The 27,686-nt window shown below is 42.1% G+C and overlaps 1 protein-coding gene across 2 annotated transcripts; it reads left to right on the forward strand.

The window, feature by feature from the left end:
- Positions 1–131: 131 nt before the first annotated feature.
- Positions 132–27,579, forward strand: GOT1 (glutamic-oxaloacetic transaminase 1). Of its 2 annotated transcripts, none has more exons than XM_059899741.1 (9): positions 132–358; positions 8,240–8,421; positions 19,350–19,473; positions 20,105–20,217; positions 20,442–20,546; positions 21,740–21,890; positions 21,976–22,141; positions 22,916–23,058; positions 24,824–25,003. In XM_059899741.1, exons 1-9 carry the CDS (start codon positions 241–243, stop codon positions 24,883–24,885), a joined length of 1,164 nt encoding a protein of 387 aa, XP_059755724.1. In that variant the 5' UTR covers positions 132–240; the 3' UTR covers positions 24,886–25,003. The 2 variants fall into 2 exon arrangements, with proteins under 2 accessions (XP_059755724.1, XP_059755723.1); XM_059899740.1 differs by lacking the exon at positions 24,824–25,003 and adding an exon at positions 27,000–27,579 and having other exon boundaries at positions 134–358.
- The last annotated feature ends 107 nt before the right edge of the window (positions 27,580–27,686 follow it).

Raw genomic sequence — 27,686 nt, forward strand, 5'->3', positions numbered from 1 at the left:
GGCCTCCGATAAGATTCTCTTCTTGGATTGGCTAATACCATCCTGTCCCTTTTGCGTCAGAAGCTCGCGATTGGTTAACCGCGTTGCCAAGTTCCGGACGCGGCTCGACCATTGGAGGCCGCGGGCCCGCCCCTGCCGGCTAGGTGAAGGTGAGAGTCTCCTCCAGTCGCCGCGGTTGGACCGGACCGAGCGGCCTCAAACGCAGAGTGGAAGCTTTCGGCCGACTCCAGCTTTCTAGCTATGGCGCCTCCATCAGTCTTTGCCGAGGTTCCTCAGGCCCAGCCGGTCCTTGTCTTTAAGCTCACTGCTGACTTCCGGGAGGATCCGGACCCCCGCAAGGTCAACCTGGGAGTGGGAGGTAAGGATGCAGTGCCCAAGAGTGTGAGCAGCCTGGGAGTGGAGCGGGCCTAACCCTGGCTGTGGAGACCGTAGGCGATGCCCAGGCCCAGTTTAGCTCCGTCGGAGAGGAGGCAAGATCCACGAGGCTTAGTTCAACCTGCCCATTTTACAGATGGGCATATGGAGTCCCTGGAAAAGGGAGATGTATCAGTGGACACACAGAAAAGGTGTAGCAGTAAGGGTACAAACTCAGTTTTTCCGATTCCGCATTGTGTGTTCGTTATACTGCATCCTTTCGCCTCTTAAGAAATGGGGCGGCCAGGGATTGAAAGGAGAGGGATAAAAATAGGAAGCCTTATAGGCTTGGAGTCCTGGCTGCTGGGGAATGGAAAAAGGAGAACTCTTAGCCCTAGGGAGCTCTGGTCTGGGTCGGTAAATGTTTGAGTAACTACCAGGTATCAATCAGGTACTTTACCAAGCCTTGTGCGGGGAAGACTGAGTCTTGGTTTTGGCCCCAAGGAGATTAAAATCAGCAGGTGTTAAGTGATGTAATAGAGATCTAAAATGCTTCTGAGACAGGTTAATGCTCCCTGGGGATCTGGGAAGAATGTTCTGGCTCTCACAGATGTGGTGGGAATGGGTAGAGATGGTGGAAAAGAGAGGAAAGAGTGTGGACAGTAGGAGCTCACTTTCCACACATCCTTGTCATCATTTCTTGCTTGTATTTCTTGGACAGCTCAGAGCATGGGCCTCAGTTTTTCCTACTGCCAAGAAAAAGATTTGGACTGAAATGCCTCTGAAATTCCTTTAACTCTTATCTTAATCGTCTCTGGTGAATTTGTTATTTCTGCCACTGTCATTTGGATGTTTGAAGCCACACCAACACTTACTCAACCACATAGAAAGATGAGCCAGGGAGAAGAGATTGAATAGGACAATGTTCTGTGCTAGGGAACAGACTTAGAACAGAAGGACTAGAAATTTCTGAAAGAGCAAATTGAACTGTTTTGTAGCAGAGAAGCAGTGGCGAGAAGGAGGTGCAGAATCAGGTGTCCCACAGTGACTGTGTCTGTACATAGGACCTGTTAAAATCTTCACCAAGGAATATGGAGGAGGGGTGAGGAAAAAGCCATTAAAAAGTGATGGTTTGTTGAACCTGGGTAATGGGTACATGGGCATCCGTTATATTATTCTCACAACTTTTGTGTATGTTTGAAATTTTCCATAATAAAGCATAAAAAAGTCAATTCAGAATACATAGTTTCACCCACAGAGGGAAAGTGATGTTTTTAGCAGGCAGCAAAGTGGAAGTAATATTGAAAGATTTCCTTGAATTGAATTGGAATGAGCACTATTCAAGCTCTTAATTTAAAACCAATCCAAAACCTCCAAGTATTTCTTTAGGGCTGGATATATATCGTGAAGAACTAGTATTGATATTAATCCAAATACATGTTTTTAAAACCTTAGGTTTCATTGGCTCAATTACCTTTGAACTATCTTACAGGATTTTGGTGAGGATTAAATGCATTTAAAGTTCTTAGAACAGTCTCTGGCACATAAGTAGGAGTTATGTAACTATTAGTTGTTACTGTAGTTGTTTTGGCATTTCTTTGCATAAAAGATATTGAATAAAAATTTTCAGCTCAAGAACTGCAAAATGAAATAATTTCTGACATTTTCAGATATAAATTGCTCATGCATAGAAAAAGCACCCTGCCAGCCGAGGCCAGAAGTGATTGGCTCAGAAACATATTCTGCAGCCCAGATGGTGGTCAATTCAACTGTGAAAGTGCCTTTGTCATGTTTTCCTGGAACCGAGGAATTCTTTCTCTTTACTACAAGCAAATGATTTATGCAGTTAATCGCATTTAGTGCTTAGGATGACTCTGGAGGATTGTTTATTACTATTACTGTTTTAGAGGTAAGAAAGCTGAAGCCCAGATTGATGAAGCATTTTGGTCGAGGTCACATGGCTGTAGGTGGTGGAGCTGGGATTCCAGGCCACATTTCTCAGGTACCTTGGTCTCTGCCCCCTTCTCTATTGGGCACCTTCAGGTGGTCCACAGGGAACCAGTGTATGGTAGTGGAACAGCCAGGAGACCAGGGTACAGGGCCAGGCCTGCGGTCCAGTGATGTGACCTTCGGAGTGTTATTTAACATCCCCGGACCCAGCCTGTTAAATGAGGAGCCAGACGGAATGACCTCTCTCTAAAATTATACTCTAAGATTCACTAGCATGTTACATGACTGTAGTATAGAATAATAATGTTACTGGCTTCATCAGATGACTGAGAATTAAATGAATAATTATGTGTGTGAAATGTGACACATAAATGAAAAGTATTGTATAAATGTTATTTTTGATGATCACTGTGACCCGTCTTTTTTGTGGATGGCAGGTGCTCAGGTAAAGATCTCATTAAAGTGTAGTAGAATAAGAAGTCTCTTTACGGCTTTCATATGTCCTAGCTCTATTTATACACATCCGAAGTATATCCTTTGTGAAGGAAACGTATTGATAATTAATCTCTGACTTTGGTGAAGATGCGCTTTTTTTTTTTCGAAGTTAAGATAAAGCCTAATGGAAGTTAACCAACTCAAGTTCTAATGATGTTGGATATTTAGAACAAACTGCGACTATAATCTCATTAGCTCATTCCTACTTGCAGATAGTTTCCCCAGAGATTTTCTTCTTGCTGTGACTATTTGCATAATTTCCATATAGTTAAACAGAGCAGAGCATCACATTTTTCACTGTTAAATATGATGCTCTTTGAGTTGACTGTTTTAGCACTTCTTAAAGTTTCAGACAAGTGACTTTAGGGGCAGGGGAGATATGAGTTCAGCCTGATGCACCCTGAAGCAAGACATTTCTACATAGACTCCAGTCCGTTCATCACGTAAACTTAGCTTTCTTTTGTTCCAGGTAGACTGTGCTTGCTTTCATATTTGTTGTTGTTTTTAATGTGGGTTCTTAGCATCTTCAAATAAAGTTGTGGGAGAGACGTGCTGTATCAGGAGTTTCTGAGTACCCCGGTCCTTTCCGCAGGACCCTAGCTGGAGAAGGGCCTTAAAGAGGCATATATGCATGGGCTGTGGGGTAGGGATGGATGGGGGAAGTGGAGATCTTAGGAGGAGGAGGAGGGTGATGGTTTGATCATCTAATTCTCCGTGTTCTTCTGGAAATCGAGACTCACCTGCAACCTGTGTGACTCCTCTAAAAGAGCTGGTCCTCAGGGAGAAGGGTGTGGTGTGTGGAGCTGAGGGGCATGCTGGTAGGTAGAAAGGCCCCTTGCACAGTCAGTCCTCTGGGGCCTGCTGGCTTCAGGCTTTCCCTAGACATCTCTTGCTCTTTAGAAAAAACACAAGGATCCATGAACTTAATAGTATGACAGCCTAGCTCTTACAGTTCTTGTGACCTTGGGCAAACTTTTCTGGCCTCAGTTTGCAGATTCCGAAAATAGAGATCATAATATCAATTTTGTGAGTTGTTATAAGAATTAAATGAAAGTAAAAAAAATGTGAAGTATTTAGCACAGTGCCCTGTATGTAGTAAGTATTCAGTAACTCCTTGTTTTTACTATGGCTTCAGCCACCGTCCCTGTCTATAATTATAAAATCTTTCTTTCCATCCTGGACTTCTTCCCTGGATGCCAGACCCATATTCGCTACAGTTTGCTGGACACGTTGTACAACCACCTCAAATTCATCGTGTTTAAAACAATGCATGGATTCCACCCTGCCCTCAATCTTTTCTTTTTTTCTTCTGCTTTGCTCTATATCTTGGTTGCCCCCTCCCCTGCCCCACCCTCACTAGTCTTTATCCAGACTAGAGAGAGACTTTGGAGGTTGTTGGTGACCCTTTCATCAGTCCCATGTATATTTATTTGGTCATTAGGTTCTGTCTTTTTTACCTCATAAATTTATTTTGAATGTCTCCCCTTTTGTTTATCCCCGCTGCCGCTGCCGTGATTCAAGACTTCATTATTTCCTTCGTGGATTATTGCAGCAGCCTCCTGACTTCACGGTCTGCTTCTGTCCTCCTTCCAGTTTATTTTCCATCATGTCACTCAAATGATTCTGTTAAAATGTACAGCTGTCCATGTCACTGTCTTGCTTAAATGCTTTCAGTGGTTTCCCCATTGAGACAAAGTTCCTTAGAAGAGACCCCAAGACTCCCTGAGCCATTCCATGCTGTTTCTCCATGGATCTTACATCCGAGCCATGAAAATGCAGATCCTCAAAACTCTCATCTCTCTAAGCCTCTGGGGCCTTGCACAAGTGTTCCCTCTGTCTGGAAAGCCCTTTTTTCTGTCTTTTAAACTCTTATTCATCTTTCATACTTCATCTCCCCTGATCACTTACAGAAGAACTAAGGACTCTATGCTCTATGTTTCCTGGAGGGAGGCCAAGACAGTATCTTGTTTTATCTTACCCATCTTTGTGTAGCTACTTCTAGCCAATACCTGGTTCATGGTGGATTCAATAAGTAGCCATCAAATGAGTGAGAGAATGAAAGAATGAATGAGAAACTCATGGGTCCAACAAAACGGGAATAAAACCCCTCTGGGAGAGCAGGAATAGTGGTTGTTGGTAATGCTTAACCTCATTGCTCCAAACGCCCAAGAGTAACTGCAGTTCTGCTTCAGTAGGGCAGTGAGACAAGGCATTGGGAATAAATCTAGAACTGAATCTGGGGGAAACTGGGCAGTGAAGAAGGAAGCAGAGGTGTGAATTGGCCGGTTTCTCTTTTGTCACAATATGGACACAATGCCTCCCTGCCTCCAGTCCTATCACAGGATTTTTTAGAGTTGCACAGAGTATACATTACTGGTAAGAACAGTGGTACTATGGCTTTATCTTTCTTATTTTATTTATTTATAATACATGATTTACAAATGACATATCATAAATATATGTAGCATAATTATATATTAACCATCCAAACACAGATGGGAAGCATAATAGAACTAGTTTTTCTACAAACACCCATATTCTTGTACATCTGAACAGTATCCCCTCTGTGTAGTGTAGTCCATATATACTGCTATTGCTCAAAGTTTTCTGAAAACCCTCTTTTGGAATGGCCTTCAAAGCATGTTAGACCCACGTAGGAGGCCATACTTTTATAGCTGTTCTCCATTAATATTATTCAGTCCATTCACCCACCTACTTTGCTGGACATAATACAAGTACCATTTTCAAAAATTAAATTTACTTTCAAAGGACAAAGGTTTGGCATCATTGAGGATATTCAAAATAATGAGATGTCTCCTCTAAAAACAATTCCAAGAGAAGAATTCCAAGAATATTTTGAACAATGGTAGCATTGTGATCATAGATGGGGTGATCTACTTCAGGGAAAACGATTACTTGGGAGTCATTATTTTGGTATCTCTTTGAAAAACCAGACCAAATCTCGACTGATAAAGTAGGCTTTTTGAACTTGTTGAGAGGGAGGGAGTTTGGTGGGCCAGGGGGTCTAATGTGAGTGATAGGACAGTATTGTGAGTCAGATTCACCTACCCAGAGACTGGTTGTTGGTTAGTGGCTGTGTCAGTCTGGAACTCTGTCCACATTTTTATTACTAGCTTGATATGCTTTTCAAATTTGCAGATGACACATTCCTGGAAGGTAGGGTTAGTTGATGGAGTAGAAGACAGATGCAAAATCAAAATACCTTATAAAGTCTTATTTGTTGTCTGACTTCTGATCTAGTAATTTTACATCTAGAAAAAGCTTTCCTAAGGAAGCACTCATGAATATGTGTAAAGTATAAGAACATTAATTACAATGTTTATATTAGCAAATAGTCAAAAGCAACACAAATAGTTAATAAATTATACATAGAAAGGAATATTGTTTAGCCACTAAAATTGTGTTGTAAATGGCTCATATATATGAAAAATGCCCAGTTGCATCCACGATAGGAGAAATGCAAATTTAAACTACCCTGAGATAGCATTTGCACTCTTAAATTGGCAAAAATTCACTCAGTGGCTGTGGCTGTGGGGAAGCAGACACTCTTGTACATTGATGGCACAGATGTACACTGATAACACCCCTGCCCTATGGCAGCGATGTACACTGATAACACCCCTATAAAAAAGCCAATGTGGATATATCTATCAAAACTACAAATACACAAAGTATGCTTAAAAGTAATATATTTGCATTTAAAGGGAACACATTCTTTAAACTTTTCATTGATTGCCACCAGTATTCTTCCAATCAGTTGTTTTAACCATATTTGTCGTACAACCATGTGTTGTAAAATGAAAATCAGTTGAAAGTAGTAAACTAATGTATACCCTCAAAAACAACAACAAAATTACACATACACGTACTTCTCAACCTACTCTTCCATTTTCAACCCTGCCTCTTACAGCTATATTTACATACATGTAAGATGACATATGTACAAGGTTCACTGAAGTATTATTTTCTAATAGCCAAAGGTTAGAAACAACTCAAATGTCCATCAACAGGAGACTCGCAAAACAAATTATAGTACATTTATCAGTTATGCAGCTCTAAAAAGAACAGTCTGTGTGCACAGACTTAAATAGTTAATGATGATGAAAGATATTCATAATATATATTTAATAAGTGGAAAAAAGCATGTTGAAAGTTCTATATAAAAAATGACACAATTTATAAAAGAATATACTCATGTAAAATAAAGTTTAAAAGGCTGTACACCAAAATTTTCATACTCCTTATCTCTGAGTGCTGGAATTACATGTTAATCATAATGTTTATTATTTTCTTTTTGGGCTTTTCTAAATTTTCTGCAATCAACATGTGTTCAGTAAACAATATCAACCACCCTAAAAAAGTGATTAAAAAAAAAAAGTCAGGGATTAATGTTGAGCAGAAATCAACAAGATAAAGAAGAATTACTTAAAAAATTTGTTTCACAGTCACTTGCCAAAGTATAGGCTTATTGGAGACCTAAACATTCCAGCAGAAGCAAATCCCTGTCAGGAATCCTGCTCAGAGAAGTCATTGGCTTGGATGCAAGCCAAAGCAGCTGCCCTCTCAAGCTATAATCTCAAAATGATTATAGGGTAGTATAGGAAAAAAAATCAGTGATAGGATAACTCAAAGTAGACTAAAAATACTTTTAGTGTAGAAGAAATGCTTAGAAATTTGCTGTAATCAAGATTAAAAATTATGAAACAGGTAAACTTAGATCCATAAAAGTGTGAAGCAGAGGAAGTGAGTGGTAGGAACAGTCAAAATGGTAAACACTGGCTAATGTCAAAAAACAGCAAGAGGACAAAGATGTGTTTAAACTTGTTCGATGATTGTGTAACCAGTGGTTGGAATCTTCAGTCACAGGTGTTTCCTCGCCATTTGTCTCATTTCTGTTCTTACAGGACAAGAGGAGGAGGTGGGCCTCCCTCCACCCTCCTCTCTCTCCATGTTTTTGTTTGAAGGTGCAGCGTTCATGTGACGTAGCGCCGAACCCTTTTCTTGGGGAGATGCAGAAGGAAGGCGATTACTGGGCCAGTGGTCGTAGAGACCTCAGTGCCCTAGTGATATTGACATAGCATTTGTAAGGTATTTTTAATTTGCGGAGTGCTTTTGCTTGCACTCTCTCACTCGATCAGGCTCTTTGATGTCCCAGTTTTATTTCAGCATTCTACTTTTTGGAGGTCACATATTTAAGAACTATAATTTCCATAAGGATAGGAAACTGTCCTTCTGCCTTCCCAGCACCTAGCCTGGTGCCTGGCCCAAAGCAGGCGGTCAGTAAGTGAATGAACTTTAATTTCCCTCACAGTTCTGTTTTGATTGGAAGGTGGTAGAACTCTCCCTGTTCACAGCTCTGAACTCTTCCTTGGACGAAGCCTAAGACTCCTCCGTTGTATGTCTCTTTCCCGTGTCCCAGCTTATCGCACAGATGATAGCCAGCCCTGGGTTTTGCCAGTCGTGAGGAAGGTGGAGCAGAGGATTGCTAATGACAGCAGCCTAAACCACGAGTACCTGCCTATCCTGGGCCTGGCAGAGTTCCGGACCCGTGCTTCCCGCCTGGCCCTTGGGGATGACAGCCCAGCTCTGCAGGAGAAGCGGGTGAGTTTTGGGTGAGGATCTGCTTTTTTCTGGAAACTGTGAGGGTAAAAAGTGGTTAAAAATTAAGTGTTATGTCTATTGAACTGTCAGTGAATAAGGGTTTAAATAGTGTGACCTCAGGAACCTGATAGCGCGAATAACATGCTTTTGTATAAAGCACAGCTTCTTCAGTTGTTCACTTTTGCCCAAGAGATGATCGGATTTCAGCTGCTGGGTTTGAAGCAGTCAGTGGAAATGCCAAGCCAAGGGAATTTAATGGAATGATCAAGAGATTAGGGTCTGGACCCAGCTCTGCCACTACTTTTGACCAAAGGCAAGTCATTTGCTCCTCCAGCCCCTATGTCTCATCTACATGTTAGGAAAAGACTAGTTTATGGTTCATGGTCCCATAAGGAGCATTTGCTTAGGGGATCATTCAAGGGGCCTCTGAACTCCCTGAAATTTTATGCAGAATTCTGTGTGTATGTGTATTTCTGGAGAGAAAGTTCATAACTTTTATCAGATTTTCTGAAGGAACCTATGGCCCCCGAAAGTCCAAGAGCCACTAGTCTAGATGCTCTCTGAAGATCCTGCCAGTTCTAATATTTGATTCTTCTAGCCTTGATCTCAGCTTCTCTTCATTTAAGTGCTTCCTGGTATGTAGTCTATGTATAACTAGAGATACATGGAAGAGGAATGCATTTGGGGAGAGTCTGTATGTGGCAGAAAGTGGTGTGATAGAGTTTATCAGTGTTGTAGGAATTCAGAGAGACTGGCAAAGGCTGGAAATGGGACTTGAGCTGAACCTTGGGGAATGAGGCCACGACACTGGTTCTCAACTGTGACTGTATCACCTGGGAGGTTTTAAAAACATTCTGATGGCTGGATCCCATACCAGACCTGTTAAATCAGAATCTTGGAGGGTATCACCTTTCTCTGCCCTTTTATTACCTTTCCCTACAATTCCCTTCCCTTCATGGGTATTTTTTAAAAGCTCCCCATGTGACTGCAAAGTACAGCCAAGGTTGAGAACCACAAAGTACAGAGGAGGAAAAAGGAGGGGTATTTGTCTGGAGCAATAGGAGTCCAGGGACAGAGGTTGGAGGTGAGCAGGTCCAGGTTGTAAAGAGACCTACCTGATTAGGGCTGGGAACATGCTGGGTAGAACAGGCAGGCTGATTTTGGCAGGCAGGGCAGGGGAAGCCCCTTGAAGGTTTGCGCAGAGAAGTTACCCAATAAGAGTGTTTGAAGAAGATAAACCTGGCTGGATGAGTAGGAAAGGGAAGAGCTCAGGTTTTTGCAATAGTCCGATTAGGTATTGTGCAATTTAAACCAACTGCCCTTATTGCTCTGCTAGGCAGTGTCAGCCCCGCTGAGCAGCCTTCATGCAGGTACAGCCTTCATGCATGAAAGAGACCACATCTTGGAGTCACTGATTTATTTCCATGCTGTTACCCAGATGCCCTGATAAGCAGAACGGCAGGGTAAAATGAAGGCTGTACACAGGCACATTCTTATGTATATAAGGAGACCGGGAGGCTCTGGGTGAAGGTCTTGGAACTCAGATCAATGGTTAGGTAAGTAATTAACTTGATGAGGGTTTTGTCTGGATTGGTATAAGAGACTGTAACTGACTTGCCTCTAGGAACTGAAGGAATACGGGTAGAAATGGTAGACTTTAGAGATTATGGGTGGCATTGGGAAGTTGCTCTGAAATTCTAGGGTTTCCACTGAGGGAGAGAGAGAATCCTGATGAAGTTTGAAAATGGGGAACTTTGGCGACTGGGGTAATCTTCTGAGACGTTGTTGATAAATTAGTTGGAATTCCATTGTTGACAAATGAAAACAGAGGTTCTGTGTTGGGGAGCTTCTTCCTCTAAGACTATACATTTCTTATATGATGCTTATTAACTATGTTGGCAGATAGATGCTTGTTCCTCTGCCCAGGAACAAAATGCTCTGTTCCCCATTTTGATCGCTTAATACTGAGGCTTGGGGCTGTTGCTTGTGGCATAGAGCCCTTTCTCTTAGTCTAGTTCATCCTGTGTTACGTTTTTGATCATAGAACAAATTTAAATGGCAGTCTGTAAATATTTGGAGACTTTTACTTTTTACTTTTTTTGTGTGTGTATGTAATGGTTTAGGATACCCTCTTGGCATCTACAACACCCTAGGTACCAGTTGATACTGAGCTCTGAGCACTTGCTCTTTCCCTGGACCATCCCCAGATGACTATCTTAGCTCAGCCCACCGTCATCTCATTTGGATTCTTATAATAGCCTCTTGCCTCTAGTCTCTTCCCCATTCTAGTACATTCTGCACAGTGCAGCTAGAATGATCTTCCTCAGCAAAAAAAAAAAAAAAGAGCTAATCGTGTCACCTGCTTCCCCTCTCACACACACACAGTAGCTCCTCCATTATCTACAGGGTAAAATGCAGACTCTGACCTGGGCGTGCAGCATGTTTTGTAGCCAGGTGTCTTCCTGTTCTTGCAGTTACTCTTGCTCGCATCCTCTCAGGGTCCTGTCATCCTAAGAGCCTGCTGTTTTCTAGACCTGCCAAGCCCTGCCATGACTTGGCACCTTTGCCTCAGCTGTTCCTTCCACTAGGAACAGTGAAGCTGTTCCCCCTTCACTTCTCTGACTCCCCAGTCCCCACCTCCAAGTCCTTCAGGGCCTGACCAAGGGTCACTTCCATGCTGAATCCTGAGCTCTCTCAGGCAGAGCTAGTTGTTGGAGTGCTCTGAGTCATCACAGGACTGTGCATTGCTTGGGAAAAGCAGCACTTACTGTGTTTAATGTACAATTTTGTAAGCCTGTCCCTCCCACAACACCCTAGGTTCCTCCAGGGCAGGGCTGATGGCTTATTTACTTACTTTAAAAAAAGTTTTTTTTGTGTGTGTGTATGGTGTGAAGTATGGTTCTTTTATTTATTTATTAATTTGGCTGTGCTGGGTCTAAGTTGTAGCCCACGGGCTCCTTAGTTGTGGCATGCAAACTCTTAGCTGCGGCATGCGAGATCTAGTTCCCTGACCAGGGATCGAAGCTGGGCCCCCTGTACCGGGAGCACGGGGTCCTATCCACTCTGCCACCAGAGAAGTCCCAATGGCTTACTTATCTACCTCATGAATCTTCAGCATTTATCTCCTAGCTTGGCACCTCAGAGATCTCAGATGTTTTAATTCACTCATTCGTTCAGTGAACAGATGTGTGCTCACCACTAGGCACTGTTCTAGATAGTGGAGCAGAGTGGTGACCAAAACCACTGCCTGGCTTACAGTTTTGCGGGGAGAAGCCGACAGTAAACATAATAAATAGGAACATTGTATAGTGTATTGAAAGATGATAAATGCTACAAAAATAGAGCAGAGGAAGGCATATTGGGAGTGCTGAGGGTAGGAGTGAGAGTGGATACAGTTTTAACTAGGGTGGTCGTGGTAGAAACAGAAATGACATTTGAGCCAAAACTTGGAGGAGGTGAGGCATGAATGAAAGAATGAACCAGAAAACAAACAGTAATCATGTCCTCTCTTAGATTTTTCTTCTCAAGATTTTAAATTACCAGGTCCATCAACCATTTTGAGGAGACCTGTTTTCTAGACTCGTCACTGCTACCTTCTGCTTTTCCATCTTCAGATCTTAGAATCCAGACCAAATGTCCAATTGTCATCTCCTGCCTGGTAACATTTCAGCTTCTGAAATTACTGAGCCACTGCAGGTGGGAGGGCTTGTGGGGCATGAGATGGCCTCCCAGTTTCCTGCTTGGACCATTGCCTCTGGGAGACTTGGGGCTTTCTCTGTGGCTCTCACCTTGTCAACACTGTCTTCTTCATCTAGTTCAGCCCATGTTTATTTAGTGCCACGTGCCAGATACCACATGAATTGCTAGGAGCACCCAGATCAATGCATCATAGCCTTGGCCACAAGCAGCTCCTAAACAGCTCTCCTGCTCCTCACAGGGAAGTCATTGCATCAGCAAATTGTGATCTCGGACAAGCGTTCTAGAGCCCAGCAGGGATTCCTTCAGGCAATTCATGGCTAAATTGGGAATACAGATTGCTGGCATAGCTGCCTGCCAAGTCTTACTGGATTTCGCTTGTTCTGTATACTCCTGTTTAGCCACCCAGGTCCAGCTGCCTGGTTCCCTTTGAAGTTTGTATTTATTTCCTTTGCTATTATGATTTTTTTCCCTTCATCCCAAATATAGGACTTTCTTGAGCTTTAGAACTATTTGCCAAAAATCAGTTCAGAGAATGACCAAATTGACACATTATTGATTCACCAAAAATTCGTTTCTGCTAGTTGCTGATATAGTTTAGAGCCACTTGTGTTTCGCTGAAGCCATCTAGTGTACAATATATTTTTAGAGGAAATGATAATTTCTTGGGAATATAATATGTCAAGTGTCATATACATCATGAATTCAAGAATTAGTTAATGTTAGTGAAGTGGGTTTATCTCTTCCAAACACATTTTCAATCTAGTCTACTGACTTTGTGACTTCTTTTAGTTAATGAATTTGCTTTTTGGAGTGGAAGAGAAAGGGTGGAGTTAAAAGCTGAGCACAGGAGAGGGCAGACAACAGAAGCAAGAAGAACAACAATCCTGCACCCTGTGGAACAAAAACCACATTAACAGAAAGATAGACAAGATGAAAAGGCAGAGGGCTATGTACCAGATGAAGGGACAAGATAAAACCCCAGAAAAACAACTAAATGAAGTGGAGATAGGCACTCTTCCAGAAAAAGAATTCAGAATAATGATAGTGAAGATGATCCAGGACCTCGGAAAAAGAATGGAGGCAAAGATCAAGAAGATGCAAGAAATGTTTAACAGTGATCTAGAAGAATTAAAGAACAAACACCTAGAAGAGTTAAAGAACAAACAAACAGAGATGAACAATACGATAACTGAAATGAAAAATACACTAGAAGGAATCAATAGCAGAATAACTGAGGCAGAAGAACGGTTAAGTGACCTGGAAGACAGAATGGTGGAATTCACTGCTGTGGAACAAAATAAAAAAGAATGAAAAGAAATGAAGACAGCCTAAGAGACCTCTGGGACAACATTAAACGTGACAACATTCGCATTATAGGGGTCCCAGAAGGAGAAGAGAGAGAGAAAGGACCAGAGGAAATACTTGAACAGATTATAGTTGAAAACTTCCCTAACATAGGAAAGGAAATAGCCACACAAGTCCAGGAAGCACAGAGAGTCCCATACAGGATAAACCCAAGGAGAAACACGCCAAGACACATAGTAATCAAATCGGCAAAAATTAAAGACAAAGAAAAATTATTAAAAGCAGCAAGGGAAAAATGACAAATAACATACAAGGGAACTCCCATAAGGTTAACAGCTGATTTCTCAGCAGAAACTCTACAAGCCAGAAGGGAGTGGCATGATATATTTAAAGTGATGAAAGGGAAGAACCTACAACCAAGATTACTCTACCCAGCAAGGATCTCATTCAGATTCGACGGAGAAATCAAAAGCTTTACAGACAAGCAAAAGCTAAGAGAATTCAGCACCACCAAACCAGCTCTACAACAAATGCTAAAGGAACTTCTTTAAGTGGGAAACACAAGAAAAGAAAAGGACCTACAAAAACAATCCCAAAACAATTAAGAAAATGGTCATAGGAACATACATATCGATAATTACCTTAAACCTGAATGGATTAAATGCTCCAACCAAAAGACACAGACTTGCTGAATGGATACAAAAACACGACCCATATATATGCTGTCTACAGGAGACCCACTTCAGACCTAGGGACACATACAGACTGAAAGTGAGGGGATGGAAAAAGATATTCCATGCAAATGGAAATCAAAAGAAAGCTGGAGTAGCAATACTCATATCAGATAAAATAGACTTTAAAATAAAGAATGTTACAAGAGACAAGGAAGGACACTACATAATGATCAGGGGATCAATCCAAGAAGAAGATATAACAATTATAAATATATATGCACCCAACATAGGAGCACCTCAATACATAAGGCAACTGCCAGCAGGTATAAAAGAGGAAATCAACAGTAACACAATAATAGTGGGGGACTTTAACACCTCACTTACACCAATGAACAGATCATCCAAAATGAAAATAAATAAGGAAACAGAAGCTTTAAATGACACAATAGACCAGATAGATTTAATTGATATTTATAGGACATTCCATCCAGAAACAGCAGACTACACTTTCTTCTCAAGTGCACACAGAACATTCTCCAGGATAGATCACATCTTGGGTCACAAATGAAGCCTCAGTAAATTTAAGAAAATTGAAATCATATCAAGCATCTTTTCTGACCACACACTATGAGATTAGAAATGAATTACAGGGGGAAAAACGTAAAAAACACAAACACATGGAGGCTAAACAATACGTTACTAAATAACCAAGAGATTACTGAAGAAATCAAAGAGGAAATCAAAAAACACCTAGAGACAAATGACAATGAAAACACGATGATCCAAAACCTATGGGATGCAGCAAAAGCAGTTCTAAGAGGGAAGTTTATAGCTATACAAGCCTACCTCAAGAAACAAGAAAAATCTCAAGTAAACAATCTAACCTTACACCTAAAGGAACTAGAGAAAGAAGAACAAACAAAACCGAAAGTTAGCAGAAGGAAAGAAATCATAAAGATCAGAGCAGAAATAAATGAAATAGAAACGAAAACAATCGCAAAGATCAATAAAACTAAAAGCTGGTTCTTTCAGAAGATAAACAAAGTTGATAAACCATTAGCCAGACTCATCAAGAAAAAGAGGGAGAGGACTCAAATCAATAAAATTAGAAATGAAAGAGGAGAAGTTAAAACAGACACTGCAGAAATACAAAGCATCCTAAGAGACTACTACAAGCAACTCTATGCCAATAAAATGGACAACCTGGAAGAAATGGACAAATTCTTAGAAAGGTATAACCTCCCAAGACTGAACCAGGAAGAAATAGATAATATGAACAGACCAATCAGAAGTAATGAAATTGAAACTGTGATTAAAAATCTTCCAACAGGGCTTCCCTGGTGGCGCAGTGGTTGAGAATCTGCCTGCTAATGCAGGGGACATGGGTTCGAGCCTGGTCTGGGAAGATCCCACATGCCGCGGAGCAACTAGACCCGTGAGCCACAACTACTGAGCCTGTGCGTCTGGACCCTGTGCCCCGCAACAAGAGAGGCCACGATAGTGAGAGCCCGCGCACCGCGATGAAGAGTGGCCCCCGCTTGCCACGACTAGAGAAAGCCCTTGCACAGAAATGAAGACCCAACACAGCCAAAAATAAATAAACAAATGTGGGGTTTAAAAAAGAAAAAAAAAGACACATGCACCCCAATGTTCATTGCAGCACTATTTACAATAGCCAGGCCATGGAAACAACCTAAATGCCCGTCAACGGACGATTGGATAAAGAAGTTGTGGTACATATATACAATGGAATATTACTCAGACATAAAACGGAACAAAATTGTGTCATTTGTAGAGATGTGGATGCATCTAGAGACTGTCATACAGAGTGAAGTAAGTCAGAAAGAGAAAAACATATATCGTGTATTAATGCATATATGTGGAACCCAGAAAATGGTACAGATGAACCGGTTTGCAGAACAGAAATTGAGACACAGAAGCAGAGAAGAAACGTATGGACACCAAGGGGGAAGAGCGGTGGGGGGGTGGTGGTGGTGGTGGGATGAATTGGGAGATTGGGATTGATATGTATACACTGATGTGTATAAAATGGATGACTAATAAGAAAAAAGAATAAATTAATTAAAACAAAAATCCCCCCTCAAAAAGACAACAAAAAAAAGCTGAGCACAGGAAATAAAAAAACTATTCTTGGGAATGTCTTTACTGATATCCACATGCACCTGTCACATATCCATGATAACTTAAAACCCTGCTTTAAGGGAGACCTTGCTCGTTTGTATAGGAAGTATCAACATTCCTATACAAAGTGCTGAGGTATTTGAAATGTGAAATAATGAATAAAGTTGATATTCAGCTTAGCTGATGACAAATCCATAAAAAATAAATGTACATTTGGGTTACATCACCTTGGTTGAGATTTGCATAAGGAATCCAGGTAGATCACAATGTGAAGCTCAAACCTTTAAAGTAATGGGAAGCAACAGGTACACACTACTATATTTAAAATAGATAACCAACAAGGACCTACTGTAAAAAAAAAAAAAAAAATATATATATATATATATATATATATATATATATATATATGTATAGTTTTTAAAATAAAAAAAAATAATGGGAAGGGACCAGTGCTCGGGGGGACCACTTTGAAGAACCACATCTGATGCACACCGACCTTTTCCATCCCAGTCCACTGCCTTTGCTTCTCTCTGCAGTGGATGCCGTGCTCAGTTCCTCATTTCCCTGAACGTCAACTTCGCTTCTGTTTCACGTTTCAGAAGATGTTCTTTCAGAGATGCTCAGATCTCTGAATATAAATAGAGCAGTGGGGAATAATAGTGATAATTGGTATCATTGCTTTGTTCCTAGCTTAAAGGGGACTTCTGCTCGTGATTCAGTGTTCATCATGAAGCTGACTTACTCATCATGGCTGGATCTTTTTTTTTTTTCTTTTTAGTTATTTTTAGGAAGTCTCCATTGCTTCTGTTTTTAACCAAGCATTTATATCAGAAATAGCTATACTTTTTTCTCCTGTTATGATGATCATTTGGGTGATCATTTTCTCTATCTAGCAGCATGACAAATTTTATATTTCTTTTCTCTTTTTTTTAAAACAGGAGAAAATCAAAGTTTAATAACACATATACATGGGAGAGGTCCAGGAAAACTGACTCACTCCTGTATTTGTTAATAATCATGCATTCATGGGATGACTAACTTGACCAAGGGAGTATTTTTAAATGCACTATTGGATTCATACTGTTCATTAATATTTAGGAAGTTAGTATCAATATTCATGAAAGAGGTCTCTTTTTTTTCTATCTTTTTTTTCCCTTTGTCATCTTTTAGCATTGGTGTTAACGTTAGTTTTTTTAAAAAAGATTTTGGAAGTTTTTCTTCTTTATCTAGGAAGATTTTTTTTTTAACTTTTTTATTGTGGGAAATTTCAAATATATACAAAAGTAGTTAAAACTGTAATGAACAAACCCCCATGGATCCATCAGCTAGCTTCAACAATGATCTGTATTTGGTCAGTCTTGTATATTCCCCCACCCTCCCTGCCAAAACTGAATTATTTTATAGCAAATTACAGACATCAAATATATTTTTTAAATTATTAAAAAAATTTCCAAATAATACATGAATACATTCTCATTATTTTTTTTTTATAAATTTATTTTATTTATTTATTATCTTTGGCTGTGTTGGGTCTTCGTTGCTGCGTGCGAGCTTTCTCTAGTTACGGCGAGCAGGGGCTACTCTTCGTTGCAGTGCGCGGGCTTCTCTTTGCAGTGGTTTCTCTTGTTGTGGAGCACAGACTCTAGGTGCGTGGGCTTCAGTAGTTGTGGCTCGCGGGCTCTAGAGTGCAGGCTCTGTAGTTGTGGCGCATGGGCTTAGTTGCTCTGCGGCATGTGGGATCTTCCCGGATCAGGGCTCGAACCCGTGTCCCCTGCATTGGCAGGCGGATTCTTAACCACTGGGCCACCAGGGAAGCCCCATTCTCCTTATTTTTCAAAAAACAACTTGTAGATTAAGCCAAAGTCCCTTTGACCACTATTCCCACATCCTAGGCCCCTCCCCAGAGGTTGCTGCTGTTATTATATTGGGTGCGTCCTTCCTTTTCGATAGACTTTCTTATGTGATCTTTCTCTTTCTTTCTTCTTTAGACATATTAAGCAACATGTAATTAATGACATTTCTCTACTGAAAGAGTTATGCTAAAACCTAATTAGAAGTGTGAAGGGACAAAAGCAAAGATGTTTAGGCAGAACAACAGAAGTAGGGCCTAGTGACTAGATGTAGAGTGAGAAGGCCTGGATTTATGCCCAGCTCTGCCGCTCACCAGCTGTGAATCCCTTGGCGAACCACTTCTCTGAATCAATTTCCTCATGTATAAATTGGGGATCTAGAACTTACTTTACAGGGCTGTGTGAGGGTCAAACAAGAATGTGTGTGACGGTATTTTGTAAACGGTAAAACGTAGGACTTTTATTATTGCCCAGGTGAGGCCATTTTAAGATGAGAGGGGAAGTAGTCGCATAGCACAGGGAGATCAGCTCGGTGCTTTGTGACCACCTAGAGGGGTGGGATAGGGAGGGTGGGAGGGAGGGAGACGCAAGAGGGAAGAGATATGGGAACATATGTATATGTATAACTGATTCACTTTGTTATAAAGCAGAAACTAACACACCATTGTAAAGCAATTATACTCCAATAAAGATGTTAAAAAAAAAAAAAAAGGGGAGAGGAAGCTTCAGGAGAGGAGAGTAGTATTGGCATATCACCTTTGTTCTCTGAGAACATTTCTAAGGATTAATAAGCCTTTGTTACAGCGATGAGAAAGGACATTGCAGACTGATGTTGATAGCAAGCTCGGAACATTATTTTATCGGCTTCTGTTGGAAGGTAATTTTGATCTTGGGATGGGTGCAAAGGGATGGGTTTGCCTTGCAGGGCACACTCTAATGTGCCCGAGGTATGTCCTAGGGCCTAGGTATGTCCTCTACCTCTGTGTTCAGAGGGACACTCCTTTGGGGGTCAGACTTCCAGACTTCCTGGGTGAAGACCTGACCTTTCTGCTGAGTAGCTGGTAACTTTGAGCAAGGCGCTTCACTTCTTAGCCTTAGTTTCCTCATTTGTAAACATGGGCAAATAATACTTTTTCATGCAGTTATGACATTTTATAGAGATAACACATTTAAGGAAGTGCTCATCACTACCATATTTTCCCTAATATTATCTGACCTCACCATTAAATAACCAGTGATCCTGCTTCTTGTCTTTCAGGTAGGAGGTGTGCAGTGTTTGGGGGGAACAGGTGCACTTCGAATTGGAGCTGAGTTCTTAGCGCGATGGTACAATGGAACAAACAACAAGGACACGCCTGTCTATGTATCCTCACCAACCTGGGGTGAGTCCTGTAGCTGTAGCGAGAGCAGAAACAGAGAAGCCAGAGGAATTCTCATATACTATGAGACAGCTGTGTTGATGGGGTCCTATGGAGGCACATAGCCCAGACTCTGGGGAGTGCGTGTGTTTTGAGAGGGCTGGTGGTAGCAGAGGAAGCCTTCCTGGAAGAAGTGGTTTCCGTGTTTAGACTTGAAGGATGGGGATAGGTCGGGGCTGGCAGGGAAGGAATTATCCTCATGAGTCTCACTGCTTACACTGAAAATGCAACCCAGCCCTGGATCAACTAACATGAGAATGGCTTGAGCAGTGGATTATGGCAGTACATGGGTAACCTGATGCTTAAATTCAGATTGGGACTACTTTATCCCAAGACTCTTGGTGAACTTGTGTTTTAGTGTCTATTGAGCCTTCCCAGAGGAGGGAGGTCCCACTACATTAGGATGTAAGTCAGCATGACTAGACTGGTCAAACTTGTTCTTGGTCACAGTCTTTCTTCTCAATCTTAACCCCTCACCTCCATGTCACCCAGTGGATGTTGAGCCTGTGAGGGCCCTGGAAGCTGTCTTGAGTCCTTTCTGTTCATGCCTCCTTGTGTTTGTAAAACATTTAACGTTTTACCCCTTTGCTTGCAGAGAATCATAATGGTGTCTTTATTGCCGCTGGATTTAAAGAAATTCGGTCTTATCACTATTGGGATGCAGCGAAGAGAGGACTAGACCTCCAGGGTTTTCTGAATGATCTTGAGGTGGGTTATTAGAAGAAAAAGTAGACAGAATGCTATGGCGTCAAGAAGAGCAGGGAAAAGTCTTTGGATCAGTTGTTAAGTGAGAGAGTCTGAGACACCCTACTCAAGCCAGATGGTGGTTTCTGAAATGGCATGTAAGGAGGGAGTACCTGCCCTGTGTGCCCCTGACTCTGCCCGCCATGTCCTTGCTGGTGTCAGAACTTACATAGCTTCCTTCTCCCCAGAAAGCTCCCGAGTTCTCCATCTTTGTCCTCCACGCCTGTGCACACAACCCGACTGGGACTGACCCAACTCCGGAGCAGTGGAAGCAGATTGCCTCTGTCATGAAGGTAACTGTCTTTTCAGAGCATCTCTTAAAATAGTGTGTATTAATGTTTGATGTATTCAACAGCAGTACCTATTTACGGAAGAATTTGGAAAAATGGAGAAAAGCCCAAAGAAAAAAATAAGTACTAACTATAAATTCTATTACCCAAAGAAAGCCACTGTTAACATTTTGATATACAGAATGTCAGGCTCTTTTCTTTTTTAATTTTTTTTTTAGTGTAGTTATACATGACATGCATGGATATGTCACATTACAGATTGATTAAATCAGTTGATGGCCATTTCGTGCCCAGGTTTCTTACTCTTGTGAACAATATATGTAATAAACCTCCTTTTTATTATTTCTTTGGGATAACTTTCTACACTGGAATTTCTAGCTCAAGGTGTATATATTCTTCATTAACGTGTTTAAAGAATACTTCTTGATAAACTATTATGTACCAGGTGCCACAGGGGGACAATAGTGAACAAAGCAGAGGTGGTCCTGCCCTCAGAGCATACAGCCTGTTTGGGGAGACAGCCACGTACTATGAGACAGCTGTGTTGATGGGGTCCTATGGAGGCACATAGCCCCGACTCTGGGGAGTGCGTGCATTTTGGGAGGGCTGGTGGTAGCAGAGGAAGCCTTCCTGGAAGAAGTGGTTTCCGTGTTTAGACTTGAAGGATGAGGATGGGTCGGGGCTGGCGGGGAAGGAATGTTTCCTGCAGAGGGAAGAGCACCATCAAAAGCCCAAGGCAGAGTTCATGGTCCATATGAGGAAGTAAAAGTAATTCTTGGTATGGGCTGGAGTTCCAGGGAAGGGGGCGAATGAGTGATGAGGCTAGAGAAGTAAATGGGGGCCAGGTCCTGTGCTGAAGCCTCGGACTTTATTCTGAGGGCAGTGGGGAGCCCCTGGAAATCTTTGATGTCATGGAGTGACATGATCAGATGTGCCCTGTTGGCAAAGCAGCATCGTGACACTCTAGGACAATATACTTAAAAAAATAAGGTTTACTGAAGTTGTTATATTTGTTAGTTGGTATTTAGGTGAACAGAGAAACAGATGTAAAGTGGAGTTGGATGCAGAGAGGAAAGAGGTAGGAGAAACGGACAGGGTGAGACATTCCTTCCAGGCACCAGTTGGGGAAGGAAGGCCGGTGTCTGAGGTTGGTTCCAGGAGGATTTTCTGCCCTGACTCACTTTGCTTCCTCGCAGCGCCGGTTTCTGTTCCCCTTCTTTGACTCAGCCTATCAGGGCTTCGCATCTGGCAACCTGGAGAAAGACGCCTGGGCCGTTCGCTATTTTGTGTCTGAAGGGTTCGAGCTCTTCTGTGCCCAGTCCTTCTCCAAGAACTTCGGGCTCTACAGTGAGTGCTCTCCTGTGTTACAGCCCAGCTGCCCCAGCCTCGCCGCCCCCAAAGCCCCAAGGCTGATTCTCCTCCTTCTTTTTAGATGAGCGAGTGGGGAATCTGACCGTGGTTGCGAAAGAACCTGATAGCATCCTCCGGGTCCTTTCCCAGATGGAGAAGATCGTGCGAATTACGTGGTCCAATCCCCCTGCTCAGGGAGCACGAATTGTGGCCCATACCCTCTCTGACCCTGAGCTTTTTAATGAATGGTAAGGGGCTCAACGCCGGATGGGCGAAGCGTGGGGATGCAGAACAGCGATTGTCCCATTACATTTAACTGTCTCTTCCTTTTATGTTGGCAGAGGCAGGACAAAAATACTTGAACCTCTTTTGAGAGTCAGTTATTATTTCTGTAAAATAGGGCTGGCACTTATACACGTGTGTAACACAGCACTGGGAACATAGGAAGGAGGCCCTCAGTGAATGGGAGTTTCCCCCACTCTCCCACCACCCAGGCTTCCTCCCCTTAAAGTTGGGAAATACAGGGAGGAATTTCTGATAGAATAGAATATCTAACTTCAAGTTAGTGCAACAATTTTGGGGCTCTTCATTCTTATCTAATTTATATATAGTTTGTCTTATTTTGAAACAGTAATTTTTTTGTAGTAGCTAAATCTGCAACCTCTACTTAATTACACCTGATAAAATATATTATCCTGTCTCAAGCAGCACCTAGCTGAAGAAAATATATTATCCTGTCTCAAGCAGCACCTAGCTGAAGTCTGAGTTAAAACATAAGTGGTATTACAGCCAGTATACCTAAGACTAGCCATAAACTCCATCAGTAAATAAAGTCCTTTCCTTCTGCCTAGTAAGTCTATCTCTCTGGTCTCCTTATCCACCCATCTAGGCATCCACATACCATAATAGGCAGGTTGTGATCATGTTTTCAGCTTACAGATTAAATTACATTTAAAAAATTTTTATGTTTTCGTGTACCATCTCTCCTGTCTGGATTGGTATTCATATTGATGTCCACTCAGGACAGGTAATGTGAAGACAATGGCTGACCGCATTCTGACCATGAGATCTGAGCTCAGGGCACGATTAGAAGCCCTCAAGACCCCTGGAACCTGGAACCACATCACGGAGCAGATTGGAATGTTCAGTTTCACCGGGTTGAACCGTAAGTGGCCCCACCACCTCGAATGCTCACTGTTGGACACAGCACTGCTCACAGTCAGTGTTCTTGGGCTTGGCTCCCTTAGCTGTTGCCCGTTTGGTCAGCTATTACTTTGGACCAGAACAAGTTAGATTTTCTCAGTGTGTCCCACCCCTCGGGTCTCAGAAGAGCATTGTTGTAGTCTATCCTCCAGAACATAACTCACATATTTTCATTTTTATGGGCTTGGGAAGTGGCTCAGAGCGAGCTGGGAAGTAACAGGATTTGTACCTTGGAGGCTTGATTTATGAAACATCTTTTATAAATGCTTAGGCACCTTTTGGCTTTTCCTTAATCTTAAGTATAAATATTACATATGATTATCGAAGGACTTAATTTCTTAACAGGTCTTTCGTAGTCTCCAAGCATTGCCTAGGTTACAACATTCTCTTTTCACTTCATAAATAAGAATTTAGATCGGTAGTTGGAATTAAAAGTCAGTTGAAAGTCTAGCAGGCAGCCATGCACGATCTTGGTTAGCCGTCAGTAGGGTGTATCAGCGATTGGCCATCCCGTCTGATGATAGAGGACTCATTCATTTAATAAGTAATTCCCGAGCACCTCAAGCCAAGCCACTGGTTGCGTGGTGCAGATATGACCTCTGTGTGGAGCTTGTGTCCGAGTGGCTCAGGGGACAGATGTGTGCCTTTGGGTAGTCAGTAGAACCTCAGAGGTACTGGGAGGTACTATAAACCAGGGCCATTGGAGTGCCTGTTTGAAATGGGCTCAGAAAAAGCCAAAAGAAAGGTGGTAAAGATTGTATATTGCAGACTCACTGAAACACTTTGGGGTAAAATGAGGCTAACCAAGAAAGTAAGCGGATAGCTCAGTTAGCCTGTGGTGTCCTCACAGTTCTGGAATGGGGAATTAGTTCACTTAATTAAGGAAAATCATCCTTATACAATTTTTAAGATATTAAGTGTAATGGAAATGGTGTTTAGTAGTAATATTCTTTTCTTTTTTTCCTAGCCACATTTCTTTTTTTTTTTAAATAGATTTATTTATTTATTCATTTATTTAATTTTTGGCTGCATTGGGTCTTCCCTGCTGCACGCGGGTTTTCTCTAGTTGCTGAGAGCAGGGGCTACTCTTTGTTGCGGTGCGTGGGCTTCTCGTTGCGGTGGCTTCTCTTATTGGAGAGCACGGGCTCTAGGCACGTGGGTTTCAGCAGTTGTGGCCCACAGGCTGTAGAGCGCAGCCTCAGTAGTTGTGGCACACGGGCTTAGCTGCTCTGTGGCATGTGGGATCTTCCCGGACCAGGGCTCGAACCCATGTCCCCTGCATTGGCAGGTGGATTCTTAACTACTGCGCCACCAGGGAAGCCCTCTTTTTTTTTTTTAATTTATTTTTTTATGCAGCAGGTTCTTATTAGTTATCTATTTTATACATATTAGTGTATACATGTCAATCCTAATCTACCAATTCATCCCACCACCACTACCCCGCCGCTTTCCCCCCTTGGTGTCCATACGTTTGTTCTCTACATTTGTGTCTCTATTTCTGCCTTGCAAACTGGTTCATCTGTACCATTTTTCTAGATTCCACATATGTGTGTTAATATACAATATTTGTTTTTCTCTTTCTGACTTCCTTCACTCTGTATGATAGTCTCTAGGTCCACCCACATCTCTACAAATGACCCAATTTCATTCCTTTTTATGGCTGAGTAATATTCCATTGTATATATGTACCACATCTTTATCCATTTGTCTGTCGATGGGCATTTTAGGTTGCTTCCGACCTGGCTATTGTAAAGAGTGCTGCAATGAACACTGGGGTGCATGTGAGTAGTAATATTCTAAAAGCTCACAAGGTGGGGATGTCTTCCCATGAAGTATCCATATTGTCTCACTCTCCAGAGTAGGAAATTAGTTTTATTATGAATTGAAAAATGGTGAGAACAGACCTGGATTTATAACATAAAGTTATATTTTTAGCACTTGGCATCATTTACCCTTTTTAAAAACAGGGTTTGTTTTTTTTCCTCCCAGCATTTTATTAGGAAAGATTTTAAACATACAGAAAATTTAGAGGAATTGAACCCCATGTGCCTGCCACCTAGTTTCTACAATTCTCATGTTGCGGTACTTCCTTTTCTACATATTATCTATCAGAACAGGGGCTTTCATCCTGAAATATTTTTAAAATTGGCTATGCGTATATTGGCCTTTTTCTAGGGAAAGTGTCCCTAACTTTTACTAGCTTCTCAAATGTGATACTCCCTTTCCCCATAAAAGTAAAGAAGTTTCATTTCTATTTTAAAAAACGGGGCGGGAGCCCTGTAACCGCAACATCTACCTGTGGGGCATACGCTTTACAAGGTGCTGTGCCCGTGGCTCTGTTGGTGTGTGAGGTTAGGAGCTATCTCCTTGGATGGTTGTAATTCACATAGTTAAAGCTGGTCAGGGCTACTGTGAAGGTGGCTTTGTTTGGAGGGGCCCAAAGGTAGCACTGAGTACAGGGTCTAGGTTTTTCACTTCCATACAGAGGCAGTGTAGTATCCTGGCTAAGAGCTCAGAGCCGGGAGTTATACTGCCTACCTTAAAATTCCAGATTCACAACTGACTAGCTGTGTGACCTTGGGAAGGTCATTTAACTTCCATCTGTGCCATCTGTAAAATGGGGGCGATAAGGTTATTATCAAGATTAACTGAGCTAATATAAAGTGCTTAGAACACTGCCTGGCACCTAATGTTTGCTCCTCTGATGATTATGATTTTATTACTGTCTTAGTTTGCTTGGGCTGCTATAACAAAATGCCATAGACTGGGTGGCTTAAACAACAGAAATTTATTCCTCACAGTTCTGGAGGCTAGGAAGTCTGAGATCAGGGTGCCAGCATCAACAGGTTCTGGTCGGGGTTCTCTTCCTAGCTTGCAAGTGGCTGTCTTCTTGCTGTATCCTCACATGAAGGGAGGAGGTGAGGGGGAGAGAGAGAGAGAGAGAGCTCGTGCATGAGCAAGCTCTCTGGTCTCCTCTTATAAGGTCACTACTCCCATCATGCATGCTTACCCTCATGACCTCATCTAAACATAATTACCAGCCAAAGGCTCCACCTCCTAATACCATCGCAATGGGGCTTAGGGTTTCAAAGTATGAATTTTGGAGGGACACAAACATTCAGTCCATGACAATTATTATTATCCTGATCCCTCAAATTGATGGTGCCTTAAGGGTGCTAATTACTTAGGGGAAAAAAATCAGCTAAAATTCCCTCATGGCTTTGCAATAAAGCAAAAAAAGCTCTAGAGATTGTGGCAGAAGGGAAGTACAGGCAGTCCCTTCCCATTTCATACAGCAGCGTTTCTGCAAACTCACGGGAAAACCCTCCTGTGTGTATGTGTGTGAATGAGAGCTGAGATGCGCCAGGCCCGAGAGGTCTCTGCAGTGTTCAGCCTGCGGGTTCACACACACAGCATTTATCCAGCAACGCTCATCTCAGGGCCTTGTCCAATGTACTGTGAAAATGAAATGTCAAAGGGAAGTTGCTCTGGGTGCTCAGGGTTAAGCAAATACAGGTGAAGGAAGAGATAAACGAAGCACTTCTTAACCAGTTTTTCATATCAATGGATTGTTCTTAAGTCTATGGGTTTGGTTGAGTGGATAGGGTGTCCCGGTGAACGTAACCTCCAAGGTTTGGTTGGGAGGTAGTCCCAGATTAACATTCCCATCAGGAAGAACCATGTTAAACTTTCTGGGGATTAGGAAGTTAGCTCATAAGAGTAGTTTCCAGAATCTGTTGAGCGTATTTCTCACTGTGTCAGGTGGACAAAATAACTCCTACTGTTTTGCTTCTCTGTGTTAGGGGGAAGAAAGGAAATTGTCATTGTAATGGACTCTCTGGACCTCCATTACTTAAAGGATTCCTAATGCTCTGATTATGTATCTCTTTTGGTTTTCAACAGCCAAGCAGGTTGAGTATCTGGTCAATGAAAAGCACATCTATCTGCTGCCAAGTGGTCGGATCAACATGTGTGGCTTAACCACCAAAAACCTAGATTATGTGGCCAGCTCCATCCATGAAGCAGTCACCAAAATCCAGTGAAGAAACACCACCCAAACCAGCACCACCAAAGCGGTCCTCTGTCTCGTGTATTCCCTGCCTGCACAAACCTGGTTGTATACATCACAACTAGATTAGAGACTACTGAGGGACAGAAAAGGCTGCTCTGGTGAGGTGGCTTCTGTTTAAACTGGCCCCATGGGAAGAGAACATCTCTTGAAAGGAAATGGGGATCTGGGATTAGAGCCCTTTTGGAGGCCAGAGCAAATTAAGGCTTTTATTTGAGAAGAATAAAAAGGTACTTTGATGATGAAATGTAGATGTCTTGCCCCCTCGCTGGAAGCAGGAGTATTGCCCGTGTCACTCATGTGCTCCTGTGTGTTGCTTTACTCTGTACAAAGTCGAGTCCCAAAGATCAAGTTGTCTGAAGAGCCAAGTGTGATTGTGGGTGTCAGCTGTGTCATTAAAACTCGTCATCTCGATCCAGAGTGTCTGTCTCCCTGCTCTTTCTGCAATGGTTGTGTCCCTGTCCCTAGGCTTGAGTTCTTTAGAGTGACCAAGGTAAGAAATATATTTATATCTCACCCAC

This window comes from Balaenoptera ricei, chromosome 16 (assembly GCF_028023285.1).
Source record: "Balaenoptera ricei isolate mBalRic1 chromosome 16, mBalRic1.hap2, whole genome shotgun sequence".
Classification (NCBI taxonomy): domain Eukaryota; kingdom Metazoa; phylum Chordata; class Mammalia; order Artiodactyla; family Balaenopteridae; genus Balaenoptera; species Balaenoptera ricei.

Excerpts from the sequence above, each read along its gene's own strand:
- GOT1 (XM_059899740.1), top strand. The coding sequence starts at position 241 with ATGGCGCCTCCATCAGTCTTTGCCGAGGTTCCTCAGGCCCAGCCGGTC. Across the intron at positions 19,474-20,104 it reads TGTATCCTCACCAACCTGGG|AGAATCATAATGGTGTCTTT; the intron begins GTGAGTCCTGTA and ends CTTTGCTTGCAG. Across the intron at positions 23,059-26,999 it reads CAGTTTCACCGGGTTGAACC|CCAAGCAGGTTGAGTATCTG; the intron begins GTAAGTGGCCCC and ends GGTTTTCAACAG.